General features: G+C 33.9%; 1 protein-coding gene across 1 annotated transcript in view; it reads left to right on the top strand.

Moving 5' to 3' along the window:
• The window catches only part of LOC106671005, a gene marked incomplete at its 3' end in the record, with an annotated part of 156,615 nt that overhangs the window by 28,487 nt on the left and 107,772 nt on the right, over nucleotides 1-20,356 (top strand). The window contains exon 3 of the mRNA XM_024229416.1: nucleotides 2,929-3,033. Coding sequence (XP_024085184.1) covers nucleotides 2,929-3,033 — 105 coding nt within the window. The remainder of the gene's footprint in view (nucleotides 1-2,928; nucleotides 3,034-20,356) is intronic.

The following is a 20,356-nucleotide window of genomic DNA, read 5'->3' as shown; positions in this document are numbered from 1 at the left end:
ATTGGTCCGCGGGTGGATCGACCCTGTTCATCCTATTGCACGTAGTACTGTTTAATCAGAGAGTGTTATCAACAAGGCCAGCATGGAAAATACTCAAATCTGTCTGGTTTAACAAGTACAGAGACAATGAGGTAACTCTTCTGGAATTTATATTTACAAATGAATTTCAGGTAAAGAAAATTTTATGACGAGGTCTCTAATTTCCGAATCCTAATTACAATTATTTATTTTTTATTTTTTTATTTATTTATTTTATTTTATTTATTTTTGACAAGGGTTCTTCCAGAGGTCATATAAACCCTCAGGGTGCCAGTGTTTTTGAACAAAAAGCCTAATTGTAAGTATATCGTGATCAAATGCAGGGCCGCCGGATTAGAACACGGGACCTTTACCTCACAGTGATTAACGCCGTGTCTACGCCCTAAGTGTTGCGGCCAACGACGCCCGAACAATTATAAACAATTAATATGATTTAATAGATATTCAAATTTGGATTTAAAAAGTAATTAAATTATGTAATTATATACCAAATTAAATTTTGTTACTTAAATATATTTATCCCTGAGGCAAGTAATATTTTACTTGTTAGGAAACAGCACTAGCAGTAACATAATACAAATTATCCTTTCAAATAAAAAAAATAAAAGATGGTGACATATGTATATATAAAATTAACACGTAACGCTCACCTTTCTACATAAAAGCGTGGGCTTTTTATTAATACAATTTATAAACTTATTAGACTGGTAACAATTGCCACGACAACTTTAGACACGTTTTGAATTTAAACAGCACAAGGCAGAACATCCCTTATAATTTGTTTTCCCGGCCAGCTCCTCGGTTCCAACTCTTAACATTCGGGCAGAAAGTAAATTAGAGCCAACGCGACAGGAAAGTTTGCAATGGTAGAAAGCGAAGAATCGCGGACCAAAGGTAAACTAATGAACCGAAACTGCTTGGTCCCTTGCCCGTCAAGGCTAGCTATTATCGTTTACCCTCAGACCTATTCTATGTGGAAAAGTCTTCTCCGCTCTAATTTCCGTTTGAACGTACGCTCACGCGGTTTTAGGTTTTGTTTCTGACTTCTCCATCAAATGTCTAAGTTAATAACTCGTTATATAACTTTTGTTTGATTAAGATCTCACTTTTAAAAGTTTGTTTGCTCACAATTGAACTAGGTCATAGAATCTACTTAAAACATTCTCAATATAAAAAAAAAACATATATGCTATAGAACCATTAATTTACAAAATTACTAACGTAATACTACGTCACACCCCGCAAATTTCAAATGCTTACTTCCAAACTCGTTTAAAATAGTTGTACTTGTGCAGAACTATTCTACATAATCCAGTTTTTTTTACCTACCTAATCTGCTTATTATTATATTTGTTACTTCCTTTTGGCAAATTGGAGAATCAGAGTGGCTTATTTTGCTTGAGTCAAAAAGATTTTTTTTTTATGTGCTAAATCTTGAAAATAATTTGTGCTCTAATTTATCATAGTGTGCGAATAACAACAAGCAATTGTTTTAAGTTTTTAGGTTCGCGTTATTTTGCATATTGTAAATATTTTTTCCATGAGATTTCCATGTGAGGTCTGTAATTTTGTTATTAACCTAACAAATATGTTTCTGCCTTGTTATATTCGTTAAAACAAATAACATCATGCAAACTAAGCAAAAAATATTTCCGGATTGATGAATAATGTTAAACAATAATTTGATTTATTTCATGAAAGTACCAATCTATTAAAAAATTTAACTAAATTCCCCCTCTCTCTCTCTCTCTCTCTCTCTCTCTCTCTCTCTCTCTTTCTCTCTCTCCTTTCACTCTCTTTACCACTTTCTCACTCTACGTTCTCTTTCTCTCTCTCACTCACTCATCTCCTGCCTCTCACTCTATATCACCTTTTTCTTATTCTCCTCTCACTGACTCGTTTCTTGTTATTCCCTCTCTGTCACCTTTTTCTCGTTCTCCTCTCGCTCACACGTTTCTCGCTTTTCACTCTCTGTTACCTTATTCTCTTTCTCTCTCTTACTCACTCATTTCATGCCTATCTCTCCTCTCTCTCTCTCTCTCTCACTCTCTTTCACTATCTATCGACCTCCGTATATCTATCTTTGTATCTATCTCTCTATGTGTTTCTTTCCCTCACTATTCGGCCATCTTTCAAGCATCAACTATATACTATGGCAAACATTGGGATATTTTTCGTCTTAAAAGTGGAATTCACAAGGCTGCTTAGAGCATCCCATTCTAACGTTTTCATATTTTCACTTACGAAACTAATAATTCACTTAAAAGTTTGGTTAAGATGTCTTTTTTTCTCAAAAGGAATCGATAATCATTTTAATTTAAGGATGAAAAACCTTTAAGGTTTTGGTTGGGATAAAAAAGTCAGTGTCACGAGCGGGATTCGAATCAACGACTTTCGGCTAAATACGCCGCTTCTGTACCACTAACTTCCTATCTCAACCTCACCTCTCGAATTTTCCCCCTTTTTGCCATTTTTCAAATGACTTTATCTCAACAAAAACCTAAATTAAAGATTAATTAACTGAAAAAAGTTAATTAGTCATTCGGACTATGAACTGTAATGCTGTAATGGATTTAAGGATGAAAGTTATGTTTAACAAATCATGCAGTTCAAAGGGACCTTAAAGGGAAAACATCTTGAATGTTTATATGTATTTATATGTCTGTTGGATGAAATGGTGATTTTTCAAAAATGTATTGTACAAACTTTTAGAAAGATTTTTACTTTTTCTCATTGTCTATAAATGACTAAACTAGACTTTGGCATACAAATAACATTAATCGTAATTTCATGTGCATTTGTGTAATAGGTTGAATACTTTTGTCAATAACTTTTCGTTTTGATATATTTAGAGTACTTTTTTATAAAGCTAACTTTTGGCCTGTTTAGGAGTTTCTGGTGTTCCTGTTTCCCTGGGTTTTCCGGCCCGAACTGCAGAGAAGGACCCCTCTGTCTGCCGGACACAAACATCTGCCAAAATAATGCCTCATGCCGGTAAGTTTTTTGCTCAATACAATCATAAAAGGTGTGTATGTTTTTCTATTTTTATACATATACATATATCTGTAAAGTTGAAAGACTTTATTTTATTGCTCGTTTCTCTGAGTAATGACGTTCAGAAGCCGTATGTTCAGATCTCGGTGTCGTAGTCGTTTTTCAATAAATAAAACTCGTGTTCAGGTTTAACTTGTAAACATAAAACGTATTTTTCTTGTATGGATAGATGGATAAGATTAAATTATGGATTTAATGAGCAAAATGAAGTACATCTTAACTCAAACTCTCCGTGACTATCTCATTTGTCGCCAAAAATCGAATAGATTAAACGAGATTTGAAAAATCGCAAAAAAGGAGGGAAAATTCAAAAGGTGGGTTGAGATGGGAGGTTGGTGTCCGAGTGGAGGGAAGTCACGATAGCTCAAGTGGTTGCGCAGAGGCGTATTTAGCCGAATGTTGGGGGTTCGAATCCATCTCGTGACACTGGCTTTTTTATCTCAACCAATACCTTACTTTAGGATTAATTAATTGAAAAGAATTTATTTGGTCAATCCGGTTGAACTGATTGAAACGATTGAACACGAAACCTAATAGACTTTAAAATATTATTTAAAATGTGCTATCGTCATTTTGATCAATTACTGTACATAATATCATTCAGTTTTTGGTATATATTGTTTAATATATTAATTTTTTTATGAAATCAAGAAATATTTAATTTTTCATCATTTTAGTGATTGTTGAGATGTATCAGTTACTAAAACCGTATGTATTACTGTTTAAATAAAATTTATTTTAGTTTTACATATTGGAGATTTTATTATGATTATAAATAATCGTAGTGATCAATGCTACACTCTGTAATAATGGATTGTACATTCTTTGCATAAAACCATGTGCCCCTGATAATTCTGGCTGTGGGATATTAATCCCAATATTAATAGTTGCTCCTTAATTATCGTGGGCAAGGTCGCTCTCGAGAAAATTCTCACCAACCCCTTTTGCTAAGACAAGCTATTCGTCCCATTAAAATATTCTTGGGATTAAATGAAAATCCTGACAAATAAGTGGCTCTTAGCCTTCGTCAATCACGACGTAGGAGGCATACGCCAATTTTTAGAAATGTCGAGGTTTTATTAATAGTTTTGATGTAATGTTGAATCTTGCAAAATGTGAATAAATGATAGTAGGAAATACACATTTTTGAAATCTTCTACAAAAACCCTTTCTTATTTTGGTTTAAAAAACTTACTTCACCTTCAATTCCGCGCAGAGAAAGCTCAGATAATTAAATTTAAATTGATAATTTAAAAAGAACTATATCCGATAAAAATCGTGGCGTTAGAGTTTTGTCTCGTTGTCATTGCAATCTAAAGCTTTTTGCATTTAAAATGAGGTCCCACATTTATTTACTAAGCAAGCCGCTTTTCTCTGACAGGTGCTTTTAGTCGCTGGATTTGGGAATAGCATATGATAAAATCGATCGTTTCCTTCCCACAGGAACAACCTGATTTATGGAATCCATTTTCAACGCCTGATAATATTCGTTTTTGCTTTATGAACGAAATTAGGAATGACAATTGGTGAATTGGGATTTTATTAACCGTCGCAGCTCTATTAAAAATAATAGATTTTATCCCCCACTTAACTTTATGCTGGTGTATTAGTTTATTTAATGACTAGCATTATATGTTTATTAAAAATCAGAAAAATATCCTCTTTTGGTAATGTTATGTTTAGAATAAAAATTTGAGTAATTGTTGTTTAATGTTTCTTTTGTAAATTAAAAAGAATTACTTTGTTCTCCGATACGTTGCGGTTTTTATTTTTTGTAATTTTAGGACCTTTACGTTACGTTCAAAATATGATCTGTTTACTGTGTAATAATATGAAATATTTTATTTAATGTATTAATGGGTCCTTGAAATGTCTCATTGTAAATAAAGTGTATTTGGGAACGAAAATAATAAAACGAACATTTCAGGAAATGTGACAAAAACTACATCGTTGATTTCTTTGTACTCGATATCTATTCTATTATTTATAATCCTTTTTTACAAGTTCCTTTTTAACTTCTAAATAGTGTTTTTGCCATATTCTATCTTAATAAAAATTTAAACTAATTGCTTTCTTTCGTAATCTATGAATGCTCACAAATATACCTGGTTTTATCAGAATTTTTATAATTATTTGTTTACTTTTAGACTTTATTTCAATAACATTTCTTGTTTTTAGGTTTATTTTCCTTTACATACATGTTCATTTAAAAAAACATTTTTGCAACATCAAAAATTAATCTATAGTGTTTATTTGGAACGAGACAGCCTGAACAAAACTTGATAATAAACGTGTTAAATAATAATTACTTAAAAACTTGTATTACTATTTAAGGCAGGAACGTATTTTTACTTGTACATTTAAAAATAAATATAATCCATTTTATTTCGCAGTCCGATTGACCAAATAACTTCTTTCAATTAATAATTCTCTTAATTAAAAAGTTAGTGTGACGAGCGGGACTCGAACCGACGACCTTCGGCTAAATACGCCGCTCCTCAACCACTTGATCTATTGTCACGATAGCTCAAGTGGTAGAGCAGCGGCCTATTTAGCCGAAGGTCGTGGGTTCGAATCCCGCTCATCACACTAACTTTTTCATTTTAACCTATAATTTACATAAAGATTAATTAATTGAAATAAATATAATACTACAAATTCAAGAAAGATTTAGTCAAGCTGGTAATCGGTTAAACTGTAAGATGTGAGTGGGACATTTCGCAGGTATTAATTATTGATCATTATTAGAATCAGATTTTTCCGTACCAAAATGTAGCAAAAGATTCCCACTTTTGAATAAATAAAAACAATTTCATAACACCTTTGCTTTTTAGGTAAAGACCTTCTTTATTTGTCTGTAATCTACTTATGTTGAGCGTTTGTTAACTGAAGTAGTAATTTCTTTTTGGTTAATTTAAAAGTTATAACATATTTTTTAAATTTTTTATGTAGGGAAATTTTAAAAATATCATGACCAATTATTTATAACGTTTATTCATTGAAATAGTTGTCCGTCCGTTTATTTGCGTTATTTAGTTGAGTTCTTTTATAAAACATGAAATATCACTTTATTTTAAATTAAGGAAAATTTTTCCAAGGTTTGTGAAAAATCGTCCACGGTAACAAGATGAGTGAACGAATAAATAAACGGCGCCATTTTTCACTGGTTTTCTTCAATAACAGCTTTTTTTATGAAAAACGACGGGATTTACTTAGTCACTCTCCGAAAAATTTTATTTAAATAATTTACTGCAAACCATACAAAATACCGCTTCAAAATAATATCTGGTATAACATTTGGGGTTTTAGTCTATTTTTGATATGGGACTTTGTTAAACAGTTAAGGGCACTTGTACTAACATATTGTCACCGCATTCACACAGGTTAATTTTTGCTACGTTTATTTTTTCCTCAGAAAAATCAATGTTCAGGTGTTCCACTTCCAATTCACTGTTAATAGCAAAAGCTGGAATTGCCGGTGGATTACTAGACCTGAATGTTTCAACCGGCACATGTTTGTATGTACATACATATATATGCGCATTTGATCAAAATACTCCTATATCTTTCTCATTATCAAAAATTTTCATTATAACAACAGTATAAAGATGTTAAGAAACCATGCCAAAATGCAATACGTAAATGTAAAAGCAGAGTGATTGATTTTCAAGAATAAAATAAAAATAGTAATGCACGGTCCTGTCATCACAATTTTTTCACGATTGACTAATGATTCATTGAAAAGCAGGCATTCCGCCTGGAGTTAAATTAAGCAGTTTAATCAAATTGTTCGAAAAGCGATACCTCTTAAACTTTGACGAGCGATTTCATTTTTCTGTATTCGCCAAATAGCACCTCGATCTTGAAAAGGGTTTATTATTCCACGGGGCAATGATAATACGAAAGGAATATTTCTCGATAAAATCTGTTTAAATACCATGATAATTTTGCCAATTTCACCTTTCCTTCCCCGCTCACCTTTTTCACGATTTAATTAGTCTGATTATTAATCAGGTTTGTTTTGTTGATGTTGGATGAAACGACTCGTATAAAAAACCTCAATTCCCTTCTATTGAATTTGAAGAAAATACAAAGCATGTTTTTAATTTTACAAATCGGCTTCAAAGGCAGATTTATTCCAACTTTCCAGCCATTTTTTCTGTCGAGTTTAATCTTTTTTTCTATGAAAATGCTTCTTACGAAATAACAATTATATAAGATACAATTAACCCTGTTCCCTCTCGAATCTCCTCAGTAACCTTTATAATTGGCAAAACAAAGAGGACTTAAAACATTAAGGATGAAGATAAACCAGAGGTTTGACGTTTGTGCGCTAACGGATCATCTCCGGCAGTAGAAATTTCAGGCAATCCGCTTTAATCTGTAAAACTAGGGATGGGTGTTACTGCGTTATAACTTTTTCAACGTGTATTAAGTGCTCCAATTATAAGAAAATTGGAAACGTCATCTGCTATTACGCAAACTTAACATATATTGGCCTACTTCTTCGTTGGATGTATATAAGTATACGACAATATAACTTGCCTACCGCATCGGCATATACATTATTTTTAAATAAAAACCAACCAACTGGTTTTTGAACGGAAAATAACCAACTTTGGAAATGCATATTTTCTCAGCCTTTTAGGTCACGGACATTCTCTCTGGTCTCATTTTTAGACAGTTTTACGGTGAACAAGGATTTTAAATGTTTTTCTAGTTTAGTCATTCATATAAATTCAAAAATTCGGGAACATATTAATTTTTGCACTTTTTACGAAAACGGGTGGGGTCAGGAAATCTACCTTGGAGCGACAATCTGTAACAATCGATAGAAACTTTTAATAATTTTCCACTTGGTCACCTTCCAAATTCCCTGATTTTTCACGCGTTTTCTAATTATTTGTGATTTTTGCGCACAAAAACTCTTACTTGTTCATGTAATAAAACTTATCACTCTCCCTCCTATACCTATGTCTTGTTTTATTTTATTTTTAATGAGCATTGTAGTTTTCATTATTAGTTATTAAGAATAGGCATAAACTATTATAAACAATTATATGATCAATATTCTTAATAGATTGGCAAAGGGATAGGAAAAATAAGAAAGCTAGAAATAGAAAGAAAAAAAGGGAAATATAGAAATAAAGAGAAAAAGAAAAAAGTGAGAGTGGGAGTGATAAGGATCATAAAATTAAGAGTTTGAAGAAAAAAAAAATACACCACAAATATAAGCGCACGCACGCACACTCAAACGCAAGAACAAGCACCCCCATAACGTGTGTGGTAAAGATAGATAGAGAGACATATAAAAAGTGAGAGAGAAATTTCTTAGAGAGGGGAGACAGACAGAAAGGAAGGTAGAGAGAAAGAATAGTATATACGGATTGAGTGAGAAAGGGATACAGAGATAAGGAGAGAGAGAGAGAGAGAGAGAGAGAGAGAGAGAGAGAGAGAGAGAGAGAGAGAGAGAGAGAGNAGAGAGAATAAAACTATGTGCTTTTAAAATGCTATGGTAAATAAAATTCTCCCATATTTCAATCTTTAAAACTAAACAAATAATAATGATCAATACAATTCTACAAAATTGGACATCTTACAACAATGAAACAATTGTTGCAACTTGTGAGAAAGGAGAGAGAGAGAAAGAAAGAGAGAGAGAGAGAGAGAGAGAGAGAGAGAATAAAACTATGTGCTTTTAAAATGCTATGGTAAATAAAATTCTCCCATATTGCAATCTTTAAAACTAAACAAATAATAATGACCAGTACAATTCTACAAAATTGGACATCTTACAACAATGAAACAAATGTTGCAACTTGTGAGAAAGGAGAGAGAGAGAAAGAGAGAGAGAGAGAGAGAGAGAGAGAGAGAGAGAGAGAGAGAGAGAGAGAGAGAGAGAGAGAGAGAGAAGAAAAATATATGTAGGAAAATTGAGGGTCTGAAAATACGGCGTTATACTATGTTAAACCTTCAAGATTGAGCCGTAGTGCTGTTTTATTTGTTCAGACCCTTACTATGAAAAAATTTCTATTTGTCATTCCTTATAGAAGAGGTGGACAAAACTCGCGTTTCATTTTTTCATATTTTGTCCGTCTCACGAAAAAATAATAAATTGTGGATGTGTTTTTGGCCCAATAAGTCGTAAATTTTATCTACATGAGAGAGTATTGAAATAATCAAGGCCGTATGTGAACGTAATGTGATCGTTTATTGTTTCAAATGTTAAGTCCTAAAACATGTCAAATATAAAATAACTTTTCTGAAATGGATACATTCCATCTATGTTAGATTCATTCGGCACCCTACACGTTGGTGGGTCTTTATAGTTGGCTATTTTGTTATAAAAAATTGAGAAATATCACAGATACCAAATATAAAAAGATAAGTGAGCAAGTTTTATTTGTACTCAATCTTTAATTTTTTCGCAACCGATCTATTTGGTCTTTTTACCCTCGCTGTCATAAACGTTTTGGTATTTCGTCATTTCTACACCCTAGAAGAAATTACTATTTTCGAAACTATACGAAAAGTATAAATAATATAATAAAAGGTACTTTGTAAAGTTAACAAATGCTTTATTAATGTTCAGTTCATCTGATATTACGGAAGTCAAAAAGAATTGTCTTTTTTACGTCCTTTGCCATTTTCTTCACTAATCGCCAGAGATCGCTTTTCGTGGCCGTGTAGTTAGGTGTCGCTGAACATTCTTCGAGGACTTCGTGCTCCCCGATCAGCCTTGTCTTCGTGTTTCCCAACGGTCTGACTTTCGGTCCAAATTTCCCTCCTGATCTTCTCTTGCTGCCGATTTTACTGGAGCGGTGATCGCCGACGACGACGCTGCGCTCCTGCCCGATCGACTCTTCGTTCTGCACGCCGATTTTGTCGCCATCAAATCCGATGACTTCTGTTGCAACGGTTCGTTCAAGAAAGTTTTTTACATTTCCATCGTTAAGGGCCCACAAATCAGCTTCGCTGTCGTATTTTGATCTTCTCAGCCTTGTAAATCCTCCATTCATTTTTAACGGAAAAGCCTAAAAATGGAAAACAACGAAGCAAACAAAATTAACACAAATCAATGTATGGATATAGTTTTATAAACATATGTCTTTCTGTGACAATAAAAAATGAGGTAAGATGATCGGAGGGAATATATATTTTCACGCATATTATTTATTTGTTTATATAACATAATTATTAGGAAACCTTTTTGCAAATAAATCTAGATTAACTTCCGTTATATTTTCTACATTATACTCTTGCTGCAATTGAATATAATAAAAAAACACCTTCAAACTCAAAACTATTAGAAATGTATAAAGAGTTTGTAGTTTCACTCGACAGATAAATTGCGCGATTGTCAATCTTTTAAAGATCGGAAATAGTTAGTTATATGTGCAGAATTTGTACTTTTACAGGAGATGCAGTTGGTCAAATATTGAAAGCAAATTTTTTTTGTATTGGACAGTTTAATCAAAATTTAACCTTTCATTTAGAAACAATGACTTTTTAAAAATCAAATTTTTGAATTTAATTTGATTGTGCTTCTCGACTAGGAATTGAAGACTCGGTTTGGTCCTCCGGTTTACGACCTTATGGGCGAGAACGTTTACTGTATATGACGCAATTTCGAAAATGTCAAACCGTTCTTAGATCTTGTCGTTTTTATCGGGTCAGACCGGAAATAAACATCTTCGAGGGATTTATCAGTAGAGGAAGGAAAAGGAGAAACGAAATGTCATTATTTTCGCAATCATAGAACACACGGATTTAAAGAAAACAAACCGAAAGAGAAGAAGGAGGGGCGTTTTTCCGTTCTGAAGCGATGGGCAATTTATCGGATTGGAAAAAAAACGTCATTGACGGCTCTCCGAGGCCAATATCGGTAGAATTTTACCACCCAAGCAGAATAAATCCTTTCAAATCTACTGAAAATCACTTTCCGTTAATATTCTTGTTTGAAAAAAAAACCAAGGTCGAAAAAGCAAATAAGGATTGTCAAGTAACCTTTTTCTAAACATTGCACTCTATTTTTTGATGGAAATTCTAAGACAGCGATTGATTTTAATAAATATTAAGTGTATATAAATACCCTTAGCTAAGTTTATATTAGCAATTATTCCTGGGTAGCTACGAAGATATTATCCGCGATTTTACTACTTCTAAAATCTGTGTTACTGCACTTATTTCTTAATTATTGCCATTTTTATGCTTACTAAACCTTAAAATTATGAGATATCATTTTATTCATTTATTATTATGTTCTATTTTGTAAGTATTTTTTCTAGGTAACTATTTATTACCAACTATCTGCTTATGCCGCTCACCCTCTCTCAATCTCTCTCTTTCTCTCTCTCCCTTCCCTATTTCTCACTCTGTACGCTGGTCTCTCTCTCTCTCTCTCTCTCTCTCTCTCTCTCTCTATTATTCTTTCTTCATCATCTCGCCATCTCTACCTCAATATTACTAACAATCCCCCTCCCATTCTTCCTCTCACTCTCTCTCCCTCTCTCTCTCCCCCTCTCTTCCCTCTAATTTTTTCTCTTATCTCTCTTCCACCTATATTTAGCTCATATCACTCTCCAATTTTATCACCCAATTTCTCATTTTCTCTTTCTCTCTTTGGGCATGTTATCTTTCCTTCCACCAATATCTTTTCAACAATATCTTTAGGTTTCTTAATTCGACTCGTTCTCTCTCTCTCTCTCTCTCACCCATTCTCTCTTTCTCTCTTTCTCTCTCCGTCTTTCACTCTCTCTCTCTCTCTCTCTCTCTCTCTCTCTTCAATCTCTCTCTTTCTCCATCTTTCTCACACACTCTCTCTCACACTCGTTCCTCTTCCCTTCTACTCCATCTCTTTCTTATTTTCTCTGTCACACTTTCTCTGTCTGTCTCTCTCTCGCTCTCGCTCTTTCTCTCTCTTCCTCTCTCTCTCTCTTCGTCTTCTTCTATCTCTTTCACACACTCTCTCTCACTCTCGTTCCTCTTCCCTTCCACTCCATATCTTTCTTCTTTTCTCTCTCACACTTTCTCTGTCTCTCTCTCTCACTCTCCCTCTTCTTCTTCTATCTCTCTCACACACTATCTCTCTCTCTCTTTATTTTATGCCACTTCAGTCTTATACTTTCTCACTTTCTCCTGCAATTAGGTCATACTAAATTAACGAATTATCTTTATTGTGCTTTTGGTTTTGACTATTTATTACGTTTAACATTGTATGCCTGGTTGCATTACGTATATAGTCCTCCATCACTCACTCTCATTTGTTAACGTGTAAACAAAATATTATTCATTTATTATAAATTTTTAAAACTTTTATATTGTACTCGCCACATTTTTATTAATTTACCTAAAAATAAAGGCCTTGTCGCAATGGATTAAAATAATATAAATTAAATAATATTAATGTCATATATTGAATTTACATGTCAATTTTGAAGTTTTAATTAGTTTTCAAAACGACCGAGCGATAAAGTAGCGAAGTAGTTGATTTTGATGATATACCGTGTAGCCATTTTTTATTTATTTCTAAGAAAAACAAATATTTAAACAAACTAATATAATATTCAGTGTGGTACAAAATAATCCTAAATGAAATCAAAATTTACATAAAACTGTACAGTCAAATAAAGAAAAAAAAAGTTATAATTATGTAGATAAGTAAAAAATAGTATTTATTAAGCTTACTGTAATAAATATTCTATATTTTGTGTGCGGTTTTTTCCCTGAAAGCTTCCTTTCTTATCCAACGGCCTAGGCTTATCCCATATTTCTACTTAACCGCCGCAGGGCTAGGGGTGATGCAAGTTTTGGCCTGGAAGCGTGAGAGAGGGTCGAAACTTGGTCTAGTTAAATGGGAGAGATGGCGTCCCTTTTCTTGTCTCCCACCCTAGGATCGTGAGGATTTAATGTATCCTTCCAAAAATTTAGAAGGGGTGGATCGGATTTCAAAAGCTGATTTTCCACCCCGACTCTTCTGCTATTACGTAATCAGTCCCTTTTAAGTCCCCGTTTCATTAAAGAATTTAACAAGCGTCGGAGTGAAACAAAGCCAGTTTCTTCTGATGTTAACAACCCTTTTCATCCTAATATGAAATTCAGGGTTTTTAACAATAAATAAATCGATGTATAGGATTTTTCTTGTTTCTTCACATCAGAACTAATTCTGGTGGGTGTTAGTTCATGGAAGGACAGATTTATTAATCAAACGTGTTTGTTGTCCTTTCTCGGAGGGCAGAATTAATGATCGGCTACTGCCAATTACAGACACTGATATTTTAACAAAGTTGACTAATTGACTATTAAATAAAAGCTTGCTTGCTATGTGATACCTTGCTTTTACAAGAATTTTTTTTGTGCTGAATTGAAGATTTTAAGGACTACGTTGACTTTTATTGTTAAACATTTAGGGCATCAATTTGAGTATAGTCTCAATTTTTTTCTCTGTCTTCCAATGTGGCCTACACAAAAAATTTAATTGGTTGTATTGATTTACCGAGGTTCGTTAAATTTATTTTCACATAGTGGGTTGTGTTTGGTCAGTCAGCAAACCTGAAATGCCTTTATTTTCTTCTCTCATAACAGTAAACTCATTTTTAATGAGCTATCTCTATCTTTCCTCGCCCTTTCTCACTCTCTCACGCCTTCTCTCTCTCTCTCTCTCTCTCTCTCTCTCTCTCTCTCTCTCTCACACACACACACACACTGTATTCTTCAGTCCCATTCTTTCCCATCTCTTATCGTCAAATCATTTACTTTTCTATATGGCCTTTTTTTCCATTTTCTCGTATAATTTTACATTTTTCCTCTCCCTTGAACAATCTTATTTTGTTTATATTTACAACTTGTAATTTTTATAAAGTAATTTAATTCTAAAAAATTTAAATTCAATCTATCATATTTGAAAACTGTGTTGATATTCATGGTTTCGATTATGAGTCCTGCTGGCAATTCAAGACTACCATCAAAGCTGAAATAACCGAAAATCAATTTGTTAACCGTACAGTTTCTAATTAAATTAAATGGAATGGCCCCTTCAGTTAAAATGTATAACGAATACTGTATAATTGGAATTATTAGGACACACTATTAATTGCATGAGCCTGCCTGCGACCACTTCCAATTTGCAAGTATCTCAATTCGAAATAATTGGCCTTTACAAGAGGTACAAAATTAGCAAATCAATACATGGTTAATTTTGTTGTACACAATTTGGTGATATTAATTGAACTAGACAGAACGTCTATTAAATACAGGACGATTATTTCAGTATATAACTCTTTCATAAGCAAATATTATTGTACAAATAGAATTTTCTCATTTTCGCTCTCTTATATAGTCAGTCAGTTATAACAACATATAATGAATTAATAAAAGAATATGTGTGGTGATTAGTGACAGTAAGTCGATGAGTATTTCTACTCACTCAAAGTGTTTACGCAGAAAACAAACACTTTGAGTGAGTAGAAATACTTTGATTGAATATAAAAAAATATTTTTTGCATCACTTTTTTCCACATCCTACATGTATTTGTTAAATTTAAAAAATGTTTGTAAATCCCAGGCACTGAACATGATCTCAATAAAGATCGAAACGTTGGCACTATAAAGACAATGTTTTTCTGAAACCTACAACACACCAGACCGCATCTCACGATTTCCGAACAATAAAAGAATATGTATTAAATTTCACAGCTTAATATTATTTGATAATAAATTTTCTGATGTAACTGCCTTTGAAAAGTACTTCAAAAATTATTATTCTCATGTCGTACTTCGCTTCCACCGGAATTCTATGCGATTAGGAACGCTTTGGGGTGGTTGGGGACGATGGAACTTACCACGGTTTGTTCTTCTTCTTCATTGTCTAGTGGTTTGAGAGATATTTTGAACTGGAATCTTTCACAAAATAGTGGTGGGTGTCTACGTCTCTGAACACATAGATCTGGATGCTAACAAAAAGGCGAATGAGGCGGTTTGGGCCCTGGACGTTCCATCCTCCGAAACTAATCAACGTGATCTGGATCTCTGACAATAAAAATGCAATAAAAACGTAATTAAAACTAAATAGAAGCGCCGGTAGAGTAGATCGGGAGATAAGTTCTACCATATCAAGAGTTCGGTCAATAAGTGTCCCGGAGGTTATGGATCGAAGAAGTGGAACATATCGAGCCATTGCCTTTAGTCTACATTAAATGTGAATATCGATCGATATATTATTATATCGTGTTGGACTATACTACTCGTGTGAATGGTATACAGGGTGAATCAATTTCTGTAGCCCAGCCATTTAATTCAAAAACGATTAACTTTAGCAAACAGGTCTTACACAAACTCCAAGTTAATTTTGGCTAGGATTTGCGTAGTGATAACAGATTTAACATTACTTTCTCATCTAGCTGGGAAGTAACACGAACTTTCTTATTTTAAATGAGCATCCTATATTTTAATGTAATATTCGTTTCAAGATCTTTTTTTTGTCACTTTTACTGATAGAAAAATTTTTATAGGATCTGAAAATTCTGAGTTATGCCAGACGGAAAATGCGTCAGGGGGATTGCTTTTTGTAACAACAAAATGGCCCTACCCGTTTATTTCGAAAAGGATTAACTTTAGCAAAATATGGTCTTATACAAACCTACAAAATCCGCACCTCTTAAGTGGAAATAGATCATCGATTCTCGGCATATCGGCTCTGTCGGTCTGGCGAATATTCAAAGTAAATAATTTTCGTCTTTATTAGACTCATCTCTCAAAAGGCGCGAGAGGGATCCAACGAGGCAATTGTATTTCATTTCATGAATCCTCATCGAAACGGACGAAGAACCGAACCTGCTGTGTCGAATATTGTTGACAGACGAATCTACATTTCCAAATAACAGGATTTAGAATAGGCAAAACAGAGTTTTCTGAGTAAGAGAAAATCGTAGTTGGAATATTTAAACGCATTGTCGAACAGTCAATTTGACCAATGTACGGTGCAGATTGCTCGATAACTTGCTTATTGTGCCAAATTTTTTTAGATGAACACTCAACTAGCAGCGGTATCATTCTTTTATACAAAATACGCTCCCTGTTCACATGGAGTGAATTTCGCTATACACCATGCGAAGGATGTGATTCCGACAAAATGATTGTCCCGCTAACAACAGTCGCGTCGTTATCAAATACTCTGACATGAACGATACTGGGAGATGAATTGTCATTCAAGGTCCTATTTCGTGGCCTCCAAGGTCTTATTGGATTATTTCCTTTGAAGAGCGATCTAGTGTTTGCCAATCCATCTCCAGTATTGACAAGAATTGGAACAATGAATTGTTGTACTTTGCAGAGAAATGCGCCGCGTTGACACGGCATTCGTCACTGGGAGGTAAAGGTCCCGAGTTCGAATCCAGCGACCCAGGTCTTTTAAAAAACACCGGCACCGTGGAGATTATACGACCTCTGCTGTTGCTAAACCTCTTAAAAAATAAAATAAAATAAAAAATATCATTCATTAGAATTCGTGGTCCGATTGACCAAATAACTTTTTTCAAATAATTAATCTTTATGTAAGGTATTGGTTGAAATAAAAAAGTCAGCTTCATGAGCGGGATTTGAACGCACGACCCTCGGCTAAATACGCCGCTGCTCTACCACTTGAGCTATCGTGACATCGATCCGATTCGAAATGACAAAAAGGAGGGAAAATGTGAAATGTGGGGTTGAGATGGGAAGTTGGTGTCCGAGTGGATATACTTTATATAAAGATTAATTAATTGATAAAAAAATAATTGAAAATGCCCCAAATGAAAATCTCCTGAAACGAGGAGTCCCCTGCGCATCAAACGCAGGGAGTGTATTTAAGCATTTATTATAAACGTAAAATGGACTTGATGATGCTAAAAAAATCATATTTTGTAAAAAGAGTCCTTTTTATTCAAAAATTAATACAAGCTAGGCGTAAAAGCAACGCCATCATCCCTACCCTATTCTGAGACGATTCCTATCCTAACTTAACTAATGCTAATCATTTCCGAAAAAACGGGGAGGTCCATCTGGTTGTTACAAAACGTATACCCCCGTGTTCCGTTGGGCATAACTCAAAAATGGTCCGTCCTATCGAAACTTTCCTTTCAGTAAAAGTTTCATAAAATAAGCTCTGAAATCGAATTCTTCAATTAAAAACGGGATTTTCATTTAAAATAACAATGTAAGTGTCGTTTCCCAGTTGCTTTAGAAAGTTATGTTAAATCTGTTACGACCACGCGATTCCTAGCGGAAATTAACTTGGGCTTTGTATAAGACCAATGTTTGCTAAAGTTAATTGTTTCCGAATTAAACTGGTTGATTATAAAAGTTCATACACCCTGTATAAATTGGGAAAGAATGTATGTACAAATGAAGGAGAGTCTGATTGATTTTAAAAACTGCGTGCGTTGGGGCTGAGATGACTTAGGTGTTGACAGCTCTGCAGCCAAATCTTCGGTGGTAAGATGGAAAAGACCAAGGTATGAGGTCGGAGTGTCACAATTTGTAGCTAATGTTTCTATTCACGATTGCCGCGAGAAATCATAAGTTCAATTCTGTGTAAAGTTGAATTTATAAAAATCATTAATCCGTATTTTTCTGTTTGGAAGCCAATTAACTTGTGGTTTTCTCATAAACTATCTAATCTAGACAAAAATTAAACGAGTAAAAAATTAAAAGGTTAAAACATTCAATTTTGTTTTTCATTTACAGATTAGTCAACCAAACTCGATTTGATCAGATGGCGAAAAATATTGGTTTAGAAAATTGTTAAATTTTCAACAATTTTTTTGTTAAAAGGCAATTTTTAACATTAATATATTATTATTTATAAGTTTTCATTCGAATATTCAAATAGTGTAAGGGATAATAGCGAAGTGAACATTCACCATCCCAATATTCACCAAAACGTTCGAGCCGCATCTTTCAAAAAATATTTGATAATAAAATCTAATTTGACAAGTCTATAAAAAAAGAAATCTATAAAATTTCGTTACATCCATTAAGTTAATATTTCAACACGTTTTATATCTAATGCCAGACATATTATTAATCAAAACTTACAATAGACTTCTTTCTTATATATTGTTGATTTTCTTAAAAAGGTTTATTTTGGGTATCTGAGCAGATTCCTTACCAAAATTAGCGAATAACAGATTTTTTTGTACATGAATTCATTAAACAATTTATTACGTATTATGATTTATAAAATTAGTTATATTTCAATGCAAAAAGCTAGAGTATATTAAGCTACACGTTATTCGTAAAACCTAAGATTATTATAAGGAAAAAGTAATATTGGTTAAACATTAAATATTAAACAATGATAGGTTTACTTCCACAACTGGTAAATACTTCAACATATACCAAACTTTTCTAAACGTCGGGAAATTTCTTACCTTAAGAAATGTCATGTGATATTTTCCGTCAGTATTTTTCGTCTAACGATCCAGTCGAGTAGGGCGTTGAAACACTTCGTGACTCAAAGGTCCTTATTACAAAGCCAATTCTATAATGAAACAAACTAAACTTCGATAACTTTTAATTGTTTTATTTAGTCGTGTACAATTATGTTCATCAACCTATTCGTCTTGTGTTGGCTTTCCAAACTTTAACTCAGCAAAATTTAAATCATCCGCCTACTGTAACTAGCCACTTGTATAAAATAAGACATACAACTAAAAAATGACATTTAAACATTATGCCGGTTTTGAAATATTGTCGAATTTAAAAAAAAATCTCTTTTATTTTTTATTTTTTGTTTTTGGTAGGGGGTTTTTGGGAGGTTATTTCAACTACGAGGTTATTTGAACCGTCAGGGTGCCGGCGTTTTGTAAAAAATTCAATTTGTAGGTATGTCGGGTTCGAAGGAGGGCGGCCGGATTCGAACGCGGGACCTTTACTTTCAGTGATGAACGGCTGGTCAACCGTTGCGCCCACCGACCCCCACCCCTCATAAATAAGTTATTATATCAATCTTATTATTTAAGTATGTGTGGTGATTAGTGACCGTTAATCAATAATTACTCAGAGATCGTGAGATGCGGTCTGGTGTGGTATAGGTTTCAGAAAAACATTTTCTTTGTCGTGCCAACGTTTCGATCTATATTGAGATCATCTTCAGGGCCTGGGATTTACAAACTCTGTTTACGTTTGACAAATACATTTAGGATGTGGAAAAAAGTGAAATTCAACTTCAAACACATTTTTCCAAAATTAAAGATCTGACACCAATAACAAATAAAACTGACGTAATCTACAAAATCAACTGTTTAAACTGTCCGGCAACTTACATCCCAATATCTGGACAAGAGAGTAAAGCAACACAGCTATGATTGCAAAAACCCCAAGCAAAATCCTACAGCACTCGCTACCCACCATTTTGAACTTGGCGATTGGGACTCAAAAATACCTCCTCATGTTCACAAAGCTTGGATTGATTTTCATAAAGATTTATCTTCACTTAAAAACATCAAAATACCTCGATATCTACAGCTTTTATCTTCAAACACAATCGATATTTTGGGCTTTGCCGATGCTTCCTACGATGGGTATGCGGCTGTAATCTATATACGCATCAAGAATGAACTCGGCCAAGTAATCGTTCCCCTTCTGTATGCTAAGACAAAGTTAGCCCCATTGAAGACCCAGACAATTCCACGCCTAGAGCTATGCTCTGCTCTGTTACTGGTTCGAACAATTAAATTTCTATCTAACTTCTTTGACAGAGTCAACGTAAGAAAGATTTACTTGTTTTTGGATTCAATGACAGTGTCATCGTGGATCCGTCTACCGCTCCATCGCTTGAAGACGTTCGTTGCAAACCGCATCAGTATTACTCAAGTTCTATCTAATGATTATTCATGGTTTCACGTTGCATCTACAAACAACGCCGCAGATATTGCCTCACGTGGTGAATCGCCAACCAACCTCGTACACCTCGATTCATGATGGTTCGGACCTAGTTGGATTAGGCTCCCTATTAACGACTGGCTAATCAAATCGTTCGACGTTGTGGTTGGAGAGGATTTACCTGAGATAAAATCAGAAACTGTTTTAGTTAGTTTAGATAAGTACCCTTCACCATTCATTGAATTGATATTTAGATAGATCCTCCTCATACATAAAATTGATCAGCATCATAGCATATGTCTTACGTTTCACTCATAACTGCAGAGTTCCCGCTAATGAAAGAGAATACATTTTTCTTGAACGCTCAGAACAACATAACGCATCCACCTGTCTTTATGTCACC

The sequence above is a fragment of the Cimex lectularius genome, unplaced genomic scaffold, assembly GCF_000648675.2.
Source record: "Cimex lectularius strain Harlan isolate CLEC.00 unplaced genomic scaffold, Clec_2.1 scaffold380, whole genome shotgun sequence".
NCBI classification, from domain to species: Eukaryota; Metazoa; Arthropoda; class Insecta; order Hemiptera; family Cimicidae; genus Cimex; species Cimex lectularius.
Note: the sequence above shows the minus strand (reverse complement) of the source record. Positions and strands in the feature narration are given on the sequence as shown.